Source organism: Fulmarus glacialis, unplaced genomic scaffold (genome assembly GCF_000690835.1).
Source record: "Fulmarus glacialis isolate BGI_N327 unplaced genomic scaffold, ASM69083v1 scaffold2104, whole genome shotgun sequence".
Classification (NCBI taxonomy): domain Eukaryota; kingdom Metazoa; phylum Chordata; class Aves; order Procellariiformes; family Procellariidae; genus Fulmarus; species Fulmarus glacialis.
In genome coordinates, this window is record NW_009209730.1 from 19,822 (window position 1) to 36,991 (window position 17,170).

A 17,170-nucleotide genomic window follows, 5' to 3' on the forward strand; every position below is an offset into this window, starting at 1 on the left:
AAGTGTACCAGCAGACTTGATTCAGTGGTGAATTCGTAATGCTTACTCTAAACATAGCCATTTTTCCTCCAGCTAAATAAAGTAGTTCAGTGAGAACAGGCCTATGCAGCCCTGTAACACTTTTAAGGTAGAGTCCATGCGTGTTCTTAACAGCTTTTATGCATACTTAACAGTGAATATGTCCATTTGTCCTTCCTTTCTCCTTCTATGTGTCATAAGAGTGATGTCAGGGTACACAGAGCCTAGCAGGGAGAGAAAATTAATTTTTACTGACAGAAGGAGCCTATCTAATTGGGTAATTATGATTTGCCTCAATTAATGGAGCTGATTGCTGTTCACTGCACTGAGGTTACAGTCACTGTTTAGCTTGCACAGAAAGTATCTTGATGTCTGTAATGAAAAGATTAAGATCTTGCTTCAGATTCTGTTCCATTACCTACTGTGTGTTCAGACTCCGTGGGAATATTGATTATGTTTATTATTGATTCAGAGAAAAGAGAACTGTCTGTTACTAGCGTCATACAGGTGCTATTATCCCAGCATCTCTTTGATTTGCTTGGCTCATTAGAATTAACAAAAACTGCTAAAAATGACTTTGGGGAAAACATTTTTGACTCAGTTGCTCCTGGGGTTGGGGTGTAATTCGTTCTTCTTGGTTTTGTATAGCTATCTAACTTGAAACGTAGCAGTTGTGTAGATGAGGAAATACGATCCTGCCAACTTAGGCTAGTCTACTTTTTAAGTATACTAACCCTTTATGTGGAGAAAGTTGTAATTAAGTCACGTGGAGTATCTGGGCTGGTGGACAGAAGAATTAGATGAATGAAATAAAACAATGGGATCTTTTGTATGTGATAACTTCATCAGTTTTATTGTTCCTGGAAGTGAGTGTTCCCAACTTAATTTTTTTTAAGGTTAAATAGCAGTTATCTTTTATTGGTTTGTTCACTGGGGATTTTTTATCAAGAGTGAAGAGAAGCTGCTTTTCCTTCTTCAAAACTGAAGCCATGACGCTACAGCATACATGCAGGAGTGTAGGACCACCTGCATTAGGAAAAGCAGGTAGTTCAGTGAGCGAGTACTTGGAAGGAAAGAGGCAGCTGAAATACTGCCAGGAACTATGTCAGTTGCTGTTGTTTTTGCAGTGACTTCCATACCAGCAGTGTGTGGGATACCAGCGAGCATGTGTTCATCAAACAGGATTGCATTCCACTCTTGAGTTTCCCACTGCCTTCTGTTCTTTTGACTCAATGGTTCTAGTTAAAGCTTGTTCTGCTGTATCCCTTCTAACTCCCATTTGAGCAACAAGACAGTTTAATTAATCATGGTGTGGGAAGCTTATACCTACGACTGAGATGAAGACTTCTACTTTGAACAGAAGTCTAGTAGACATAAGGTTTCACTCCTAGCATGCCGCCTCTTTTTCCTCTCTCCGATTTTTTAATATGCAGAGCTATGTAGAGGATGCTTTTCATGCCTACATGCCCATTATCAGATTACTTAGGTTTAACCTGAGAAGTGTGTGTTTAGATTTAAAATGCACTTGGTGTATTGGGGCTTAGTAATTATGCTGACACTGTGATTTGTGGGGCAGTATAATTGACAGGTAGTCAAATCAGCCCATATGGAGTTCCATGCTGCTATTTCTACTATCCCAGCTTTTTTTGTTTGTAACTAATTTAGGGTCTTTAATGTTGCAGTGTGTATGAAATTCAGTTAGTAGCATCAACAGCTTTTCTCTCTTTTTTTTTTTTTTTTCCTTTTTTTTTTTTTTGGTCTTATGGTTTGTAAGTTTTGCTGATGACAATCTTTGGGTCAACTTGTCGGGTTTCTTGTTTGGAAGCTGATCATTAAATGATGTTATGACCCCAGTGGCAGATGTGGATTTACTGCATGCAAAGCTTTGTTCATATTTGTAGATAACATGGGAAGGAGTACTCTGAGGTAGATGTGAATCCTTGGGACAGTAGGATTCTCTTCTTGTCCTAGCTGGGGTGGAGATAGGAGTCAAGCTCCTTCAGAAATAAAATAATTGTATTTTTAAAATTAAATTTATAGACAGCTGTTCATGGGAGGGTAATATTTTCGCATGATCATATGTAACAAGAGTGTTAATATAGGGCAGCTCCATGTTCCTAAAAGCCAACTTTCTAAAGATCAGGGCAATCCTGGGCAAACTCAAGTGTGTGTGTAGGAAGGGGAATGGGGGAGGAATTCAGAATTAAAAATTTGAGTGCTTTCAGAGTTTATTAGGTGACAAAATTCAACAGTCAGGAAAGACAACTGCTTTTCCTAATGGCCCATCTTATTTTTGAGCAGCGATTTGTATTCAAAAAAAGCAAAAGTATAGGAACAATGTAGTAACAGAAGGAAAAAGGCGTAAGGGAGAAAACTTAAACTTTTCTGAATACAGTATATTTTTGAGATATATTAGGCATAGAAATATGATAGAAATTATAATATGTTTATTTGTTAAAGGAAATTGCAATCTCTGCCGATTCTTAAACTCATCTGTAAATCACCAGGCTGATATGTGGGTATCCTATTCAAGGTAATTAAATAGGAAGCGTTTCCCAGTTACGTTTGCGTTATTGATTATCTCAGATAAGTTCCTGGAAGGTGGATGGGACAGCCAAGGAGCTAATATAATTAAGATGTATTAAAATTGGGAAATAAGGAGTAGAAGTTGTTAGTGACTTCAAATTCATGAATTAAATAAGCAAGACCTGTAAGGGAATTCCTTATGTATCTCTCAGCACATGACATGCACTGAAAGTTTGGACAAGTTGTAGAAAAGCTCTGAAATTATTTTAGACATCGGCGGGCAATGCTTTCTATGGAGAGACTTTAAGAAGTTGCTGATCATAATATTGTCCCTATGAAAGCTCTTGCAATATATCGGGTACAAAAAAAGTTCTTTGGTTTAGTGGGGAAAAGGTTAATAAAAATAATTTCCTGAAAACAATGAGGAAAATCTGTTTGGAGGATTTGCTTCTTCCTGGTAGTCTTCAGATCCGAATGACTCTGTTTTGTCTACCCTGAAATAATTATTGTACTTTGTACAAGAGTGGATGTGGGAATTTTGGGACATATTGTATACATGAGCTCAGATGAGAAGATTTAAAGTTCCCGTCAGATCTTCCAGGTCAAAAGGAACTAGGAAATAAATAAGAATATGAGGATGCCACTTCCTATTTTATCCTCAGCTTCAGAAACAAACAAACAAACAAACAGACAAAAAGTTGCTCAACTTCGTGTACTATCTGCTATTTCTATTTCTGAGAAACTGTAATAAAGGAGATGCTTAAAAAAAGATTTTTATATTGCTCGTAGATAATTCCAGTGGTGCAAAGTCAGACATGGACATGGCATATGAAAGAGCCAGAGTGCACTTTGGCTTGGAGGACACCGCCAGCAGTCCTGTTGTGGGCAAGGTAGGTCTTCTCCTTTGGAGACTCCAGCATGTTTCTTGCATTGTACTTCCTTACTCATTATTATTCTTTGAGTAATTTAAATGTTTTCTCCCTTACTTTGAAACGCTGCCCTTGCAACTCTGTAGAAGTTGTGATATTTGGTGTCTTGTGTTGGTGTATTTTAACTTTAGAGTTGTTTCAGTAGATTTTGGTGACTGTTTAGGCTTTTCAGTGCAGATCTTGAAACTCTGTCAAGATTCCCTTGGCAAGTAATGGGAAAGCACTGCTGCAACTTCTTGATTTTAGGTATTGATTTTCCTCTGACTCATGAAAAGGATTATTTGGAAAGGTGAATTTGTCAGACCTACTTTGCAGCAAGGAATTAAAAACTTTTATCAGCCTGTGAACTTCCTGTGGGTTTTCAGTCATGTTTTATAAACCTTTTTTTCTTTTTGTGGTCTGCTTTTTTATGAATAGTGACCTGGAAGTTAAGAGCACAAAAATGCTCTTGAATTATAAAACTGCAAACCAAAATCTGAAGAAAAACTGTGGCTCAGTGTGACCTTGACAGACACTTTATCTTTTCCTCCGTCTTTGTGTATCGTGTTGATCAAGTTTTAGTTCTATCGAACTGGCAGCTGCCCAGTTTCTGAAAAGTCTCTTATTCTTCCCTTTTGCAAGCTGTGATGAGTAACTTTGTTTGACTTGTCAAGCTTTGCAGAAAAATACAAGGATAATGAAGTTAGCAAGCTGTTGCTTTTTTGGAAACCACACTTTTTTTTTTTTTTCAGGCCACCCGTTGTGGTGGATAGAGAATACAGATGATACAGCAAGTTTTTGCTGGGTAGGTGCCAATTATAACATCTAAACTGATACTTGTTGTGTACCTCTGTTCTTTGCAGTCAATATTGAAGAAGACTGTGACAGTGACAGAAACTCCTTCAGCCGTTTTCCATTACAGTGCTGTGCAAGATTCCTGTAGTAGCAAATACACTGATGCCATCATTGAAGCAGCAAAGAAAGACCTTTCCACCTTGATGAAACTCGATGTAAGTTATTGCAGGAAGAAATGGCTTTGGTTTTGCTTTTCAACTCATTCTGCCAGGCACTAAAAAGTAAATTGTCTCCCTAGTACACTGTAGACTATCTGAATGTTTTATTCTCTAGTCTGTTGAAGTTATTAGGAGGACTGAAATAAATCTGAATTATTCTGCCATTTGAAAAGACCATACTGAAATGCACTGCATGAATCTTTTTTCACTGTGTACGGATTTATCCCTGTGAGAAGTAAACGTGCAATTTCTGCTGCCTTGTAATTTCACTCTCTCACATACTGTGTGAAGAAGTTATGTAAAGGCATTCAGGTGATTGCTGAATCTATTAATCCTGTTGGCATAGCATCTGAGTGCCTCGTTTGATTTTTGGAATTGAATCTCTGTGTTTGGCCATTGGCTATGAGTGCATTTCACAGCTGAGTGACTGTGCCATGCCCAGTCCAAGTTAAATGCTTGGTGCCCTCGCAGTCATCATTATTGAGCTCAGCCCCTGCTTATCACCTTCTTGTTGTAAGAAGGAATGAAAATGTTTGTTTTCATTGTTCCTATGATTCCAGCTACATTTCATTACAGAGGTGTATCTGTTCATGCAGCTAATCAGACAATTCAGGAAAATTGTACATCTGTCTAAATCAGTTACAGGTATCCTAGTTTTATTACAGCATGTATTTCAATACCTCAAGTCTGTTGATGCTGCCAGAGGCCTGGGCACAGCTGCTGCAGCCTCCTCTGCCTTAAGAGCTCTCACCAAGCGACACTTGCTAGAACTTAAAAGATTTTACTTCTGGATTTTAACATTCCCTGCTGACTTCCAAATTATTCCCCCTGCAACTTCAAAATCTTGGTCATGATCTTTCAGTTACCAGTAGTGAGGCTCGACATATGTACTCTACGTTGTCGCTGATTTGCCTAAGGGGTGCAGTACTGACTGATAGTCTGCAGGAAACTTAACTGTCTTGTTACGTTAATTTTCAGTTTTTTCAGGCATTTATATCTTCATGAAAGGCTACAGACTATTTTGGAAGAAATTCTTGTTACAGATAGAGTGAAGTAGGACTTTCATCTGTTCTGCTCAGCCTTCTGTTCTTGATAGGACTGGCCTCAGACGCCTCTTGTGACAAAAGTTTGTATCCAATACACAACCGATGTCTTCCTTTTTAGACCTATTGGATCATGAGCAAAAATTCCAAGATCACTGAAGCTACCGATTACAGCCCCTTTTTTTTTTTTTTTTTTAATCTAGAATAAATTTCTCAGTAATTAGCAAGTAAACAGATCAGAGTTGAAGTTAATTGGAACAGTATCCTTAAAATGCAGCATCTAATAAGCAGCGTTTTTAACATGAAGATCTAAATAATAATGAAATAAGATAGGCTTTTCAAACTTTGGTATTATAGCAACTCAATTTTTCGCAAGCAAATAAGAATCTGATGGAATGTAGCCAAATGCTAGAAATCTCACTTAGAGGTCAATGTTTATTTTTTCTATGAGGATAGCAAAAGTTGATTCTTCTACAGGCAATGGATGAAAAATCTTACTGTATTTAAAATATTTGTGTTCAATACTACTTACATCAAGGAAGAAGATGAATTCTGTAAGCTCTTCTCTTAAAACATTATCTCAGATCTTTTACTTCTTAGCTGGCTGGAGACATTTTAAGATGTCATTTTTCAGAGCAGCCAGTCAGTGTGAATAAAATCAAGATGTTTTCATGACAGGTGGTGGTGTTTTGTTCTTTGGTTGTTTGGTGGTGGTTTTTTTTCCACGAGACTGTAAGAGAGAGAGAGAGGAGGGGATAATTTACAATAGGAGAGAGGCAGTATTATTAAGACCCTTAGGTATCTGACTTCAGAATTAAGATTTTCTTTTTTTTTTTTTTCTTTTGTTTTAAATAACTTGAATTCCTTGGGTCTTTGTCATGAGTGGTTTTCTCTGTCATACAACTTTTACATGTTTTCAGGTTTATCTGCAGTTTTGTTACGAGAGTCAAACAATGTTGCAGGGCATGTCTTCTGCGTGGGTCATAAAGGAATTGCATCGCTTCCTTTGACAAAAAATTATTTGTCTGTCCCAGTTAATTACTGCTTCTGCATCATAAACCTCTGCTAACTTGCTGTAGTAACACGAAGAAAGAAACTTGCTGTGAAATGGATTTTGTTGTGCTAGCGACTTCTTTTTTGTAAAAGCTAGTGGCTGGAGGAGGCTGGAGGAGATCAGTGCAAAGTCATTTAGCTCAAACCCTGTAACTATGCAATGCTGAATTTGGGTTTGCTGGTCTTGCCCATTCAAGAGAGAAGATACTAGACAGGATGGATCTTGTCTGTGATCTTGTTTGTCAACTCCTTTGTTGCTTAATCTGGGTAGTAATACCACAGAAAAGCAGGATTTCAAGGTCTGCTTGGAGGTCATTCAGTCTCTTTTCATGCCCAAGGCAGAATCAAATATTGCTATGTCATTTCTGGCAGGTTTTTGTCTAAGCTGTTCTTAAAGATCTCCAATGATGAGGACTTCACAGCTTTGTGTACAATCTATTCCAATACTTAAGTAGTCTTAGACAGGAAGAAAATCTTTGCAACAATTTTTGTTAGAGCCAATGCAGCCAAAACCAGCCATTGGTAAGTAGAGCTCATTAGGGAGCTTGTATTCCCTTACTGTGAGATACTTTCGCAGTTAAAAGTTTGTCTTTAAGTATAGGTAATACTATACAACCATAAATGTATAAATATAGAAAAAACATCATAGAAATTAGTTGAGTTGATATTGCTGAACTGAAATATTTTGACAGGTGCTTGTCAGGTTCTTTGCATTGGATATGTTCCCATGAAACAGATTGGTTTGAATAAACCTATTTTTTGATGAAAATCTGTTCTGCTTATCAGCTGTAGGTGTAAAGAATAATTCTGATTATTTCACTTGCTCTATTTTTTTTTCAACTGAAAATGAAAAGAGATAAACCTGGCATAACAATTACAATGGTAAAATGTTTACATCTGTTTTATATTGTTTTCCCGCGGCAATAAGGTTAATGACTATGGGCAGATTCTGCTATGCTGCTTGCGCTGAATTGTATCTTACTGTGCATGCAGCTCTCTTGCTTTTAGAGGTTCTACCTCTGTGGCAAAGTATTGGACACAGTAGTGTCCAGCTTTGCCTTGCAGAGGTTAAGCTGCGAGACACCAGGACTGCACTGTCACTCTTTAGCATAAAGCGAGAATCACGTAATTGAGCCTACATTTTTGCCCCTACCCATTTGGATGATGATAATAAAATGTTGAGCTTTTGAAGATTTGCTGGTTTGGGTGAAAGTTTTGCTGAAGCAAAGGTGGCCTGAAGCATTAGGATTTGATACTGACTGCACATGGGACACCAAATTGAATGGTCAGTTCTTTGAGGTAAAAGGAAATTCTCTCCATGCATGGTGGTTGTCTGCGTTACATACTCAGGATTATGGTGGTGACCAGCTTTGGAGCTGGGAAGGAATAATCTCATCAGCTGATGCACTTAACGAGATCAACTCCTGGCCATTGCAAGGGTTTGGGGTTGGGTCCAAACTGCGGGCAGGCTTTTGGAAAGACTCCCCCTCCCGTGTGTTCTTCAGTCGGGAGGAAAATTCCCACTCTCCTGTGCAATCCACGTGTGCATGCACATAAGAATTCATTACTTTGGGGAAGCTTTTGGTCTACAGTGTGTATGAAAATCTGCTATGCATTCACAGCACAGCTGAGCTGTGTGACCAGGAAAGGGCTGTGATAAAGCAAGTGTTAGATCTTCTTGTCCGATTCTTCCATGATGTAGACAGTCTCTTCTGATTTCACCTTCCTTTGAAAATAACTTCATATTTCATGGTTTTCATGCCAGCTGATATAGGTCTCTTTTTGTTGTAGACCCTTAAAAGAGTCTGGGGGCAAAACTGACAAATATAAAATACTTAAGAATCTAAGTCTGATCAACTGAAATGAATGAAACCTTTTTTCTTCTGGAAGAGATGTTTGTTGGGTAGAGAAATATAAAAATCATGCACCCTATTTTAAAGAGATTCAAGTACTTATGACATTATCTTTAGTATTTATTATTCTTATTTGCTTTATTTCAATGCTTCCTCACATTCTCGGATCTTTACATGTGCACCGACAAGTAAATTGTACCCTCCGCCTCTTTCTTCTCCAGGATCCTTCGTTGTTGAATGGGAAAGTGACACTGCATCAGGTTACTGCTGGGACTGTGCTATCGAGGCAAGGAGATCAGGTGAGTGAGTGTCATCTGAGAGTAGGGAGAATGTAAGTCTGGCCCAGTCTTTGCCCCCACCATAAAGTATTTATACACATTGATGATAAATAAAAAAATACCCTCCCGACCCCTCCCAAACCTTCTCTTCTCGAGGTGAAACAATCCCAGCTCTCAGCCTTTCTCCCCACACAGAGTAGCAGTGTAGCCAGAGCTGTCTTTCAGCTCTTACCTTCATGAGAAGGTATGGAGTATCATATGTCCATCCTTCCTGAGGAGGTATGGAGACTGGGCAGCCCTTTTTCATGCTCTGCATTGAGGGCTTTCGGTGACGGCACTCAGTTGCAGTAAGGTATTTTTTCCCCCCGTACAGTAGAAATCCAGTGTTACTGTGTATAGCAAAGTGTATTTAGGATATAACGAGATTAATTTATAATACTACTGTGTAAATAGACAAGCTTATGCAAAGCAGGTGAGGGGCAGCTCCAGTTATGGTGCTGCTGTAGTCTGCTCTGCTGAACTGCGATGTACCTCATCATGCTGTTGTGATTACCCCATTATCTCCATTCTCAATTCTGTTGTTATTTCTTGAGATCTTAGAGATGCAGACTTCGTTTTTCATAACCATACCAAGAAAAACACATTTTTCAACATTGTGGCTGCTTAGTTTTAAATATTCATAACCTGCTTTTCATAATTCACTGTTGTGTCTTATTTTATCACCTAATTGTTCAAAAAATATAAGGAGCTTTCTGGAAAACAGATCGGTCATGATAGTTCTGTCACTGTGATAATTGCTTTTAAAATCTTTGGGGATTTTATTGAGCTCTTTTTCCATTTTCTCCAGGATGTTAATATTCGCTTTGTGGTCTCGGGGATGCTTCACGTGTACCAATGGAAGGTAGACTCGGAAGAGGACACCTGTCTGTTCATTACCCATCCAGGAGAACTTGTAGGCCAGCTCGCTGTCCTGACTGGGGAACCACTGATTTTCACCATCAAGGCCAATCGGGACTGCAGCTTCCTGTCTATTTCCAAGTCCCATTTCTATGAGTGAGTTCTGCCATGAAAACATATATTGATTTTTTTCTTTTTTTTTTTTTTTTAAAGTTTTTAAATTTTTTATGGCCTTTTTGAACAAATGGGAGTTCTGGATTTATGTGTGGCATAGTACTGCTACAATACATCCTGTAGCAAACCAGATAGCTTACGTGAGAGTTTTAAGTGCTCAGATGAGCTCTGACCCATCTATCAGATACCTTTCTCTCCAGCAAGTGGTAATGCAGGGAACATGGTAATATTAAATGGTGGTATCTCCTTTGCTCCAGGTTTATAGAGCGCTTAACCCAATGGGGTGTGATTTATGACCCAAGACTCATATACTTTGTAATCCAAAGAAGAAAGTCTGGCCAGAGCCTGTGCTTTGCTGGGTTAAGTGCTTCTTTGCCAGGCCCGTTCTTTTAGATTCATTATTCCTTTTTGCTGGAGAACCACCCCAGTACTGTTTCCAAACACAGCCCAGGCTGGTGGATGTGTTACGAGTGATTGGTCTTGGTGTAACTGTAGGTTTTCAATGCTCACTAATAGAATAGGTCAAAGAATAATGCCCCTGTGCAAGACAGGCTTCTTTCTGGACCTTGGAAGTAGTACATGACTTGTGACTTAATGCTTAAAGGGTATTATAGGTATTTCTTATAAAGGTGTTATAGGTATTTCTTAATTAAAAGACACGCACCCAAACCTGATATGATGACTGTGGTTAGCCTCATTGTCCAATATTAACGATTAATGCTCTTGATTTATTCCATGATCCTATTGTTAAGACTTACTATTAGTTCACACACATAATTTGTGTCAAATACCTCTATTTCCTTTTCTAATCTCTTTTTCAACTTCTGCTGGAATGTGCCATCAGTCCTGTGTTATGTGTAGGACTTTCTGAGGTTGTGTTTTCTAGGCCACTATCACGTTGTACATTTCTGTGTACTTCTTACTTTCTAAATAATTCTAATTGTTTGTATTCCTAATCAACTCTACCACAGAATCTTATTCTGTGATTTTGGTTTTTCACCTCAGGCAAGAGGCTGCGTGCAATAAAACCGAACACGCTGTTCTCAGCAGTGTGCTTGGTTGATTAGCTGTTTTCTTCCAGGTTTGTGCGGTGTATGTCAACTCTTTGACCTAATTTCTGATAGATGCTCCCCACTTGTGCCATTCCATGCACTATCGGATCTCTTTTTTCTAAACTTCTGCTTTTTCTTTCTTTCTTTTTCTACTGTTGTTTTCTCACTTGTTTTTTACTTTAAATTTCATTTTGTTGTCTCAGCCAACCAGTCAGATTCTACCTTTTCCTCCTCTTTTTCAGTTTTGATAATCAGTCCTGGATTGACTCATTTGCTTGAGCTCATTTTCCCGAGTTTTCTCTTTTCTCTCGAGAATCGAGTTGTCTCTTATTTATTCCAACTTATCTTTTTGCTTCCATTAACTCCTTACCGGTCAGTGATCTCAAACCCATCACTGTATCACCTCTTCATCATTTTTGGGACCTTTGCAAATCTTTCTTTTTCTTCTTTAACAAGTCTATTGCCAGTTCTCTGCATTTTACGATCTCTGTGATCTTCCAGCATTCCACCTTCACAATTTCTCCTGAAACCCATGTTCTGTATCGCTTCTAACTCCTGTTCCCATATTTAAGTGTCATTGTAGAAAGTCTTTGAAAAGCATGAGGTTTCTTCAAGTTTGTTCATATTTGCTTTGAACTCTATGAGAAAGAAAAACTTGTTGATAAAATTAGAAATAAATTTATTTTCCACTTTTTGTGCCAAATTCTGTGTTCATAGTCCTACAATGTTAGGCCTTCTCCTTTGCTCAGAATCTCACAGGAATGCTTTTTTTTTTTAAAAATTTTTTTTTTTTTTGGCTCTTATCTTACTTACTGACCAGAAGAAATTTGACAAGAACCTCCGTTATTCTCCAAAATTCCTTTCTTCCTTTCTTGTCAAATATAGTACTCTTTTTCTTTGAGCTGCCCTGGAACACTGTATGTGTTTTTTCTCAATAATTAATGAGAGGGCAAAGCAGAAAGAACATGGTCAATAGTTGCCATTAGGCAAAGAGCACAGTAATGGAAGTAGCCCGGGGTTTAGAATTGCATGTTGGATGTTGGACAACAGGTTAAATCCTTTTCACTGAAACTTCGGGGCAGGAGCCTTTTACGTGGTACTAACATGACTAAATAACTATCTGTAAATGTAGAGTTTAAGTATAGGGGTGACACAAGCTAATTATATAGTCTATACCTTAAATGCTTTGCTGTTTTGCTGAACTGATGTAGTAAGTGTGCAGTGCCTACACTGCAACTGTTGGTGTCTCCTGATGAACAGTGTAATCAAGTTGTCACCAGGCTCTCCTGAGGGACTATGTTCAGGCTCTGCAGTACTAGGGACTCGTCACATTTTCTGGTTCAGTAAATTTCACAGTTTAGAGTCTTAATCATGTGTGCTTGCCAGATTATTTTGTATTGCCAGCCAAGCTGAATATCAAATTGGATCCGCGTCCACAAAAATATCTGCGTAAGTCCCAGGCTTTCACCCACAGTAGTTTAGCCTTTTCATCACTGTATTTAGTGAGCTTTCTAATAAAGAACCCTGAGGATCCCTTCAGGAACATGTTTCTGTAATACAGAGCTTTGGCTTTTAATTTTCCCAGTGTCAGGCATGTGCAAAGCAGAAGAGCAAAGAGGAAAACACGCAGGTGAAAGGAAGGAAACCTGGCTGATAATGGGGGAAAAAAACCTGCTTTTCTCTTCTTGTGCGTAAAGGCGGGCTTTTACCTTCCATGCTAATACTCTTGTAGCAGCTGTATAGCACTCGGTGAAATATCCGAGAGCTCCAGATGGAAATAAAAGCAGCCTGTTAGTATTTTACATTTTGAAGGCATTATGTATTAAGATACATATCTTGAGGGAGGTAGAGGAGTAAATGGCTTTTATTGATCATAGCAGACAGCCTGTGTGGGAGGAGACTTTGAGGGCTAAACAAGCAAGAAGTGTAAAAACAATGAGCTAAATTCAGGAGTTTTCAGGGGGTTTATTTAACTTTTAGATCAGCTGAGGAGGGGGATAGGGCTGGGTGTTTTGTGTGTGTTGGGGGATTAGGGCTGTCTGTTTATTAGTGCTTATCCTGGGCTGCCTTTTCCAGCTCCTTTGACCTTTGGTCCAAGTTACGTTAGCGTGCTAAAGTTTCTGTAAGATAATATGTTGTTTTCACGTGCAATAATAGCTTATCAAAACCAAGGTGGTCTGTAGGCATCTTGGGTTGGAGATGGGGGCGAGGGGGCATGGAAACCTCAGGGCAAGAGAAGAGGGGCAGGAGAGGAAAGCTGTTCTGCTTTTTTGTAGTCCTGTTTTGAGGGCTGGATTTTAAACTGTGCTAAATGCAAGAGTTGGTGTTCAGTTTAATTTGCCTGGTAGCACATATGAGTGCAGAGGTGTGAGTGTGATGAGCTCAATACGGAATAGGGATATATGCCTACGAATCTCTTCCGTTTCAAATTCAGGGATTTCAGCCGAAGAAATTATAAGCTTCGTTATTGTGAAAAGTAGTAATTTGAGGCATTGGGTAAGGAGAGCAGATAAACATGAAAGCTCCCTGAAGTGCCCTGTGTGCTGCATTTGACCTATGGTCGCTGTTAGCTCTGGGTCTCTTGCTGCAGCTGTAGGACTAATGAATGAGAGATCTGATGTTTTAGAAACTTCAGGGCAGTTTCTGTGCTTCATCCTGGCTCCTGCTAAGTTTGCTTTTACTACCACGTTTTAGGATTATGGATCTCTACTCAGGCTTTCTCTCATTTCTGCCAAGTGACAGTGGTCCACAAGGAACTGTATTTCAGTTAGGGAACAAAGACTGACAGTGCTCTTTCCGTGCCTTTCTCTCCTCCTCCCTATTTTTTGGGGTGCGAGGTTAGATACGAAGATACGAAGCTCACACGTTTTGTGCTTAGTGAGAGTTCCTGCATACACAGGGTCTCCTAAGTAGATTGTCTTATGGCAGTCCGGTATCTTCATTGATTGATGGAACATTGATGCAGAAAACATACTACGTATTTATTGTTTTCTCTTCTTCATTTCTGCCCATGTGTGGCTTTAATGTAGCTCCCTCATCTCTATCTGCATGCACTTCACGTACCAGGTCTGCATACACTTACCTACTTCTTTCTGAATTGTGCTGCCTCTTGTGAAATAACTATTTTTTAGTAGTCTGCCATCAACTGCTCTTGATGCTGCACAGGAACAGAAAAGATAAGATGTCCTAACAGGTACACCACTTAGAGATGTGCGTGATCAGTTCACTCCTGTGGAGTAGTGCTTCAGTAAGAATTTGAGTGCTTACTCACAAGGTAACAGGATGCAGTGATCTTTAGGCTAAAAAGAATGAGAAATAAGACATTCATGAGCAGTTATCAGGTGTCTGTGAGAGCGATTTCCCTCAGGCCTCACAGTCAGTGTCGAGTTTGCAGTTACCACTGGCAGAACATTCTCAAAGTTTTTCAGTTTGGGAAAAGTATTGAATTACATGGTAACTCTACTGCTAAAGACTTTAAGCATCACTCAAAAGATTCAGAGTGTAGATCAGAAGCTTTATTAGGAGATGTTTCAGTTCTTTGTGGTCTTTGCAACAGGGAAAAGGGAACGTTTCTAATACAGAGCAGGTCTCTTATTTTTAAGAGCATCAGAGTTCAAATATAGTAAGGTTCTGACCTGAAATAAAATCTAGGGGAAACTGCGAGCATGTGCATGTGAGAGAGACTGAGAAGTGCAGAACGGCAGGGAGGGACAATCTTCCGGACAGTATGAACATTTTCCTGAGTTATAAGAGACCTGGGTGAAGTGGAGGTTTGAAGGGTGGCTCATAAACAAGAGCTAGCATGGCTCCCGTCCATCCCGCTGCTCACTTAAAGAAGGGAATTGGGCCAGGCTGCAGGACTAGCTAGCACTCTACTAGCATAGTCCTACTGCTACTAGGACAGTGTCAACTTTGAGTTCAATTTGGGCTAGGTTGGCAGGCTGGCCAGCCCCATACTTCGTCAAATTATCACTGATGTAGTGTGGTTGTGGCGAGAGTGGAGTGTATATATGGGAATGTACTAACTTCTGAATTAGTACCTATGTAACTGCCCAGTTGCATTGGCAACAGCTGCATTGGGGTATTGTGCCTGTGTGTATCTATTCCTATTCTGGGGAAGTACTTGAATAACATTTTTTTTTTTTCCCCCCCCCTAGGATAATGCGGGAGCAGCCAAGCGTAATTCTCGGTGTGGCCCATACTGTTGTGAAGAGAATGTCCCCATTTGTTAGGCAAATTGACTTTGCCCTGGATTGGATGGAGGTTGAGGCTGGACGAGCTGTTTACAGGTGGGATATGGACAAAATTGTATGTTGTCTGTTGAATATTTAAGTTTTCATAGTTAAGGAACTGTGCTCCCTTGGTGATTATATAGAATAAGAAACTCATTGGACTAAATTTATCAACCATTCCATCAGGTTTATCTGTTTGCCTATTTTGAGATTATTTTCTTTGTGCAGAACCCATCAACATTGCTTCAGTGTCTTGTCTCCAGGTGTTATTAAAATTCTTTCATACTGTTCCTCATCCTTTGTATTTTCTCAGAAAGCTTTTAAAGTGACATAATCGATCAAGACAGAGACAGTTGTATGTTCTGGTGGTAGCTTCTGCATTGTTAAGAGCATTAATGTCTATTGCTCAAAGAGTTTTTCAGCCTTTCCAAAATAAACAACAAAACTCAAAGGTGATTCAGTTAGGCTTATTCAACAGTAAATTGAAAATAGGCACTGCACTTTATGTTTAAGGGGCAAAAGTTATCCTTGGGAAAACTTAGGTTTTTGGCTTTTTGTACTAGGATACATTTGAGCCATTATAAGGTCGCTGCAGTGGTAGGAGAATAAAGGTCTAATTTAGTACCTGTTCTATATAATTGTAATTTTGATTTTTATAACTATACCTGCAGCACTAATGCTAACGGAAGTTTTGGATTACTTTGTGCTTCAAAGCAGTCATAGCTGTCAAAATCTTGTTAAAATCTTTCAGAATTCCTTGTATTGGTTTTAACTCCACTACCAGAAGTATGGCATTTCATCCGTGTACTAGGTTATGCTGGAAATCTGCATGCTAAACAGCACTCTTAACCATGCAAACTTGATATAGCAAAACCTTCCTGATAGACTAAGATGTGTGCACTGAAAAGAATCCAAGTCCTGAGCCACTCAGGACCTGCAGAATTTCTCTATGCATCCATATTGACCTTCCAGTGAGAGCAAGCTCCTGCTGTAACCAGTAATGAGCCTGTTGTCTCCCCTAGAGACCACTTGCATTCTGGTCATCTGCTTCCAGACCTAACATTAACCGGTTGTGTATATTTAAACACTGAATGTATTTCCAAGTCACCTTTTAACAGATGCCTGTTCAGTTTCTTGTTTGCTTGTTATGTTTAACTGTTGGTTAAACATTTTCCTATGTCCTCTAAGCCAGGTGGGGAAGATGATCAACTTATTGAAAGACTCTAGATGCATTTGCTGAGCAAAGATGGTTCACTAATCCTCATTATTGATTATTCTTTCTGCAGGCAGGGTGACAAGTCAGACTGCACGTACATTGTGTTGAATGGTCGACTTCGCTCAGTCATACGGATGGATGATGGAAAAAAGCACCTGACGGGTGAATATGGCCGAGGAGACTTAATTGGAGTGGTAAGAGCCAGTTTCAAAAATGAATTGTTCGGCTGAGAAATTGGTATTGACTCCACACTAAACAAACAAAATCTTGCTCTGATCAATTGTTAATCTTAGTTAAGGGCTTTCACAAGTTGAAAAGATGGAAAATCCCTTCTACTTGGAAACTTCATATAATACATGAATGGGATTATTATACGTGGTTTAAAAAGAAACATAAAAAAAGTTACAAACAAACCAAAAAGCCCTGCGCAATGCTCTTTTGTGATACGGGTTACTTTTTTTCACATTGAGAGGAGAGCAGCCTGTTAGAATAGTTCAGGAAGAATTGCAGGAGTGTGCACTAAAGAGTGATTTGAATAAATTTAGTATCATAGAAAGACTGAGTTTGGCTGGGGCCCCTGGAAGTGTCTAGTCCAACGCCCTCCGAGTTAGCAGAGCTAACTTCAGAGCTGCATCAGGTTGGTCAGGGAATGTGCAGTTATTAAAAGGTATTAAAGCAACTTTTGATTTCAAAATTGTAGTGTTTATCCATGTTTAATTTCTCTCCCATGTTCATTTGTTGTTTCTCAGATGTAGTTGAAAAACTGAAATGTGTTAATGTCCTAGGTCATAAAACATGCATGGCTTGTTGTATTTAAAATTAGAAGGTTTCTGAAGTTCTGAGATTGTTGTTCAGATCCTCTTCTGCTTTCTGAGCTGAAAACTATAAACATTTAATGTGTATCTGT

General features: G+C 39.1%; 1 protein-coding gene across 1 annotated transcript in view; it reads left to right on the forward strand.

Moving 5' to 3' along the window:
• The window catches only part of LOC104072139 (patatin-like phospholipase domain-containing protein 7), a gene marked incomplete at its 3' end in the record, with an annotated part of 35,989 nt that extends 19,277 nt beyond the window's left edge, over positions 1 to 16,712 (forward strand). The window contains exons 13-19 of the mRNA XM_009576910.1: positions 3,334 to 3,434; positions 4,316 to 4,462; positions 8,636 to 8,713; positions 9,540 to 9,745; positions 14,973 to 15,104; positions 16,334 to 16,467; positions 16,666 to 16,712. Of these exons, the coding sequence (XP_009575205.1) occupies positions 3,334 to 3,434; positions 4,316 to 4,462; positions 8,636 to 8,713; positions 9,540 to 9,745; positions 14,973 to 15,104; positions 16,334 to 16,467; positions 16,666 to 16,712 (845 nt within the window). The remainder of the gene's footprint in view (positions 1 to 3,333; positions 3,435 to 4,315; positions 4,463 to 8,635; positions 8,714 to 9,539; positions 9,746 to 14,972; positions 15,105 to 16,333; positions 16,468 to 16,665) is intronic.
• Positions 16,713 to 17,170: the final 458 nt, after the last annotated feature.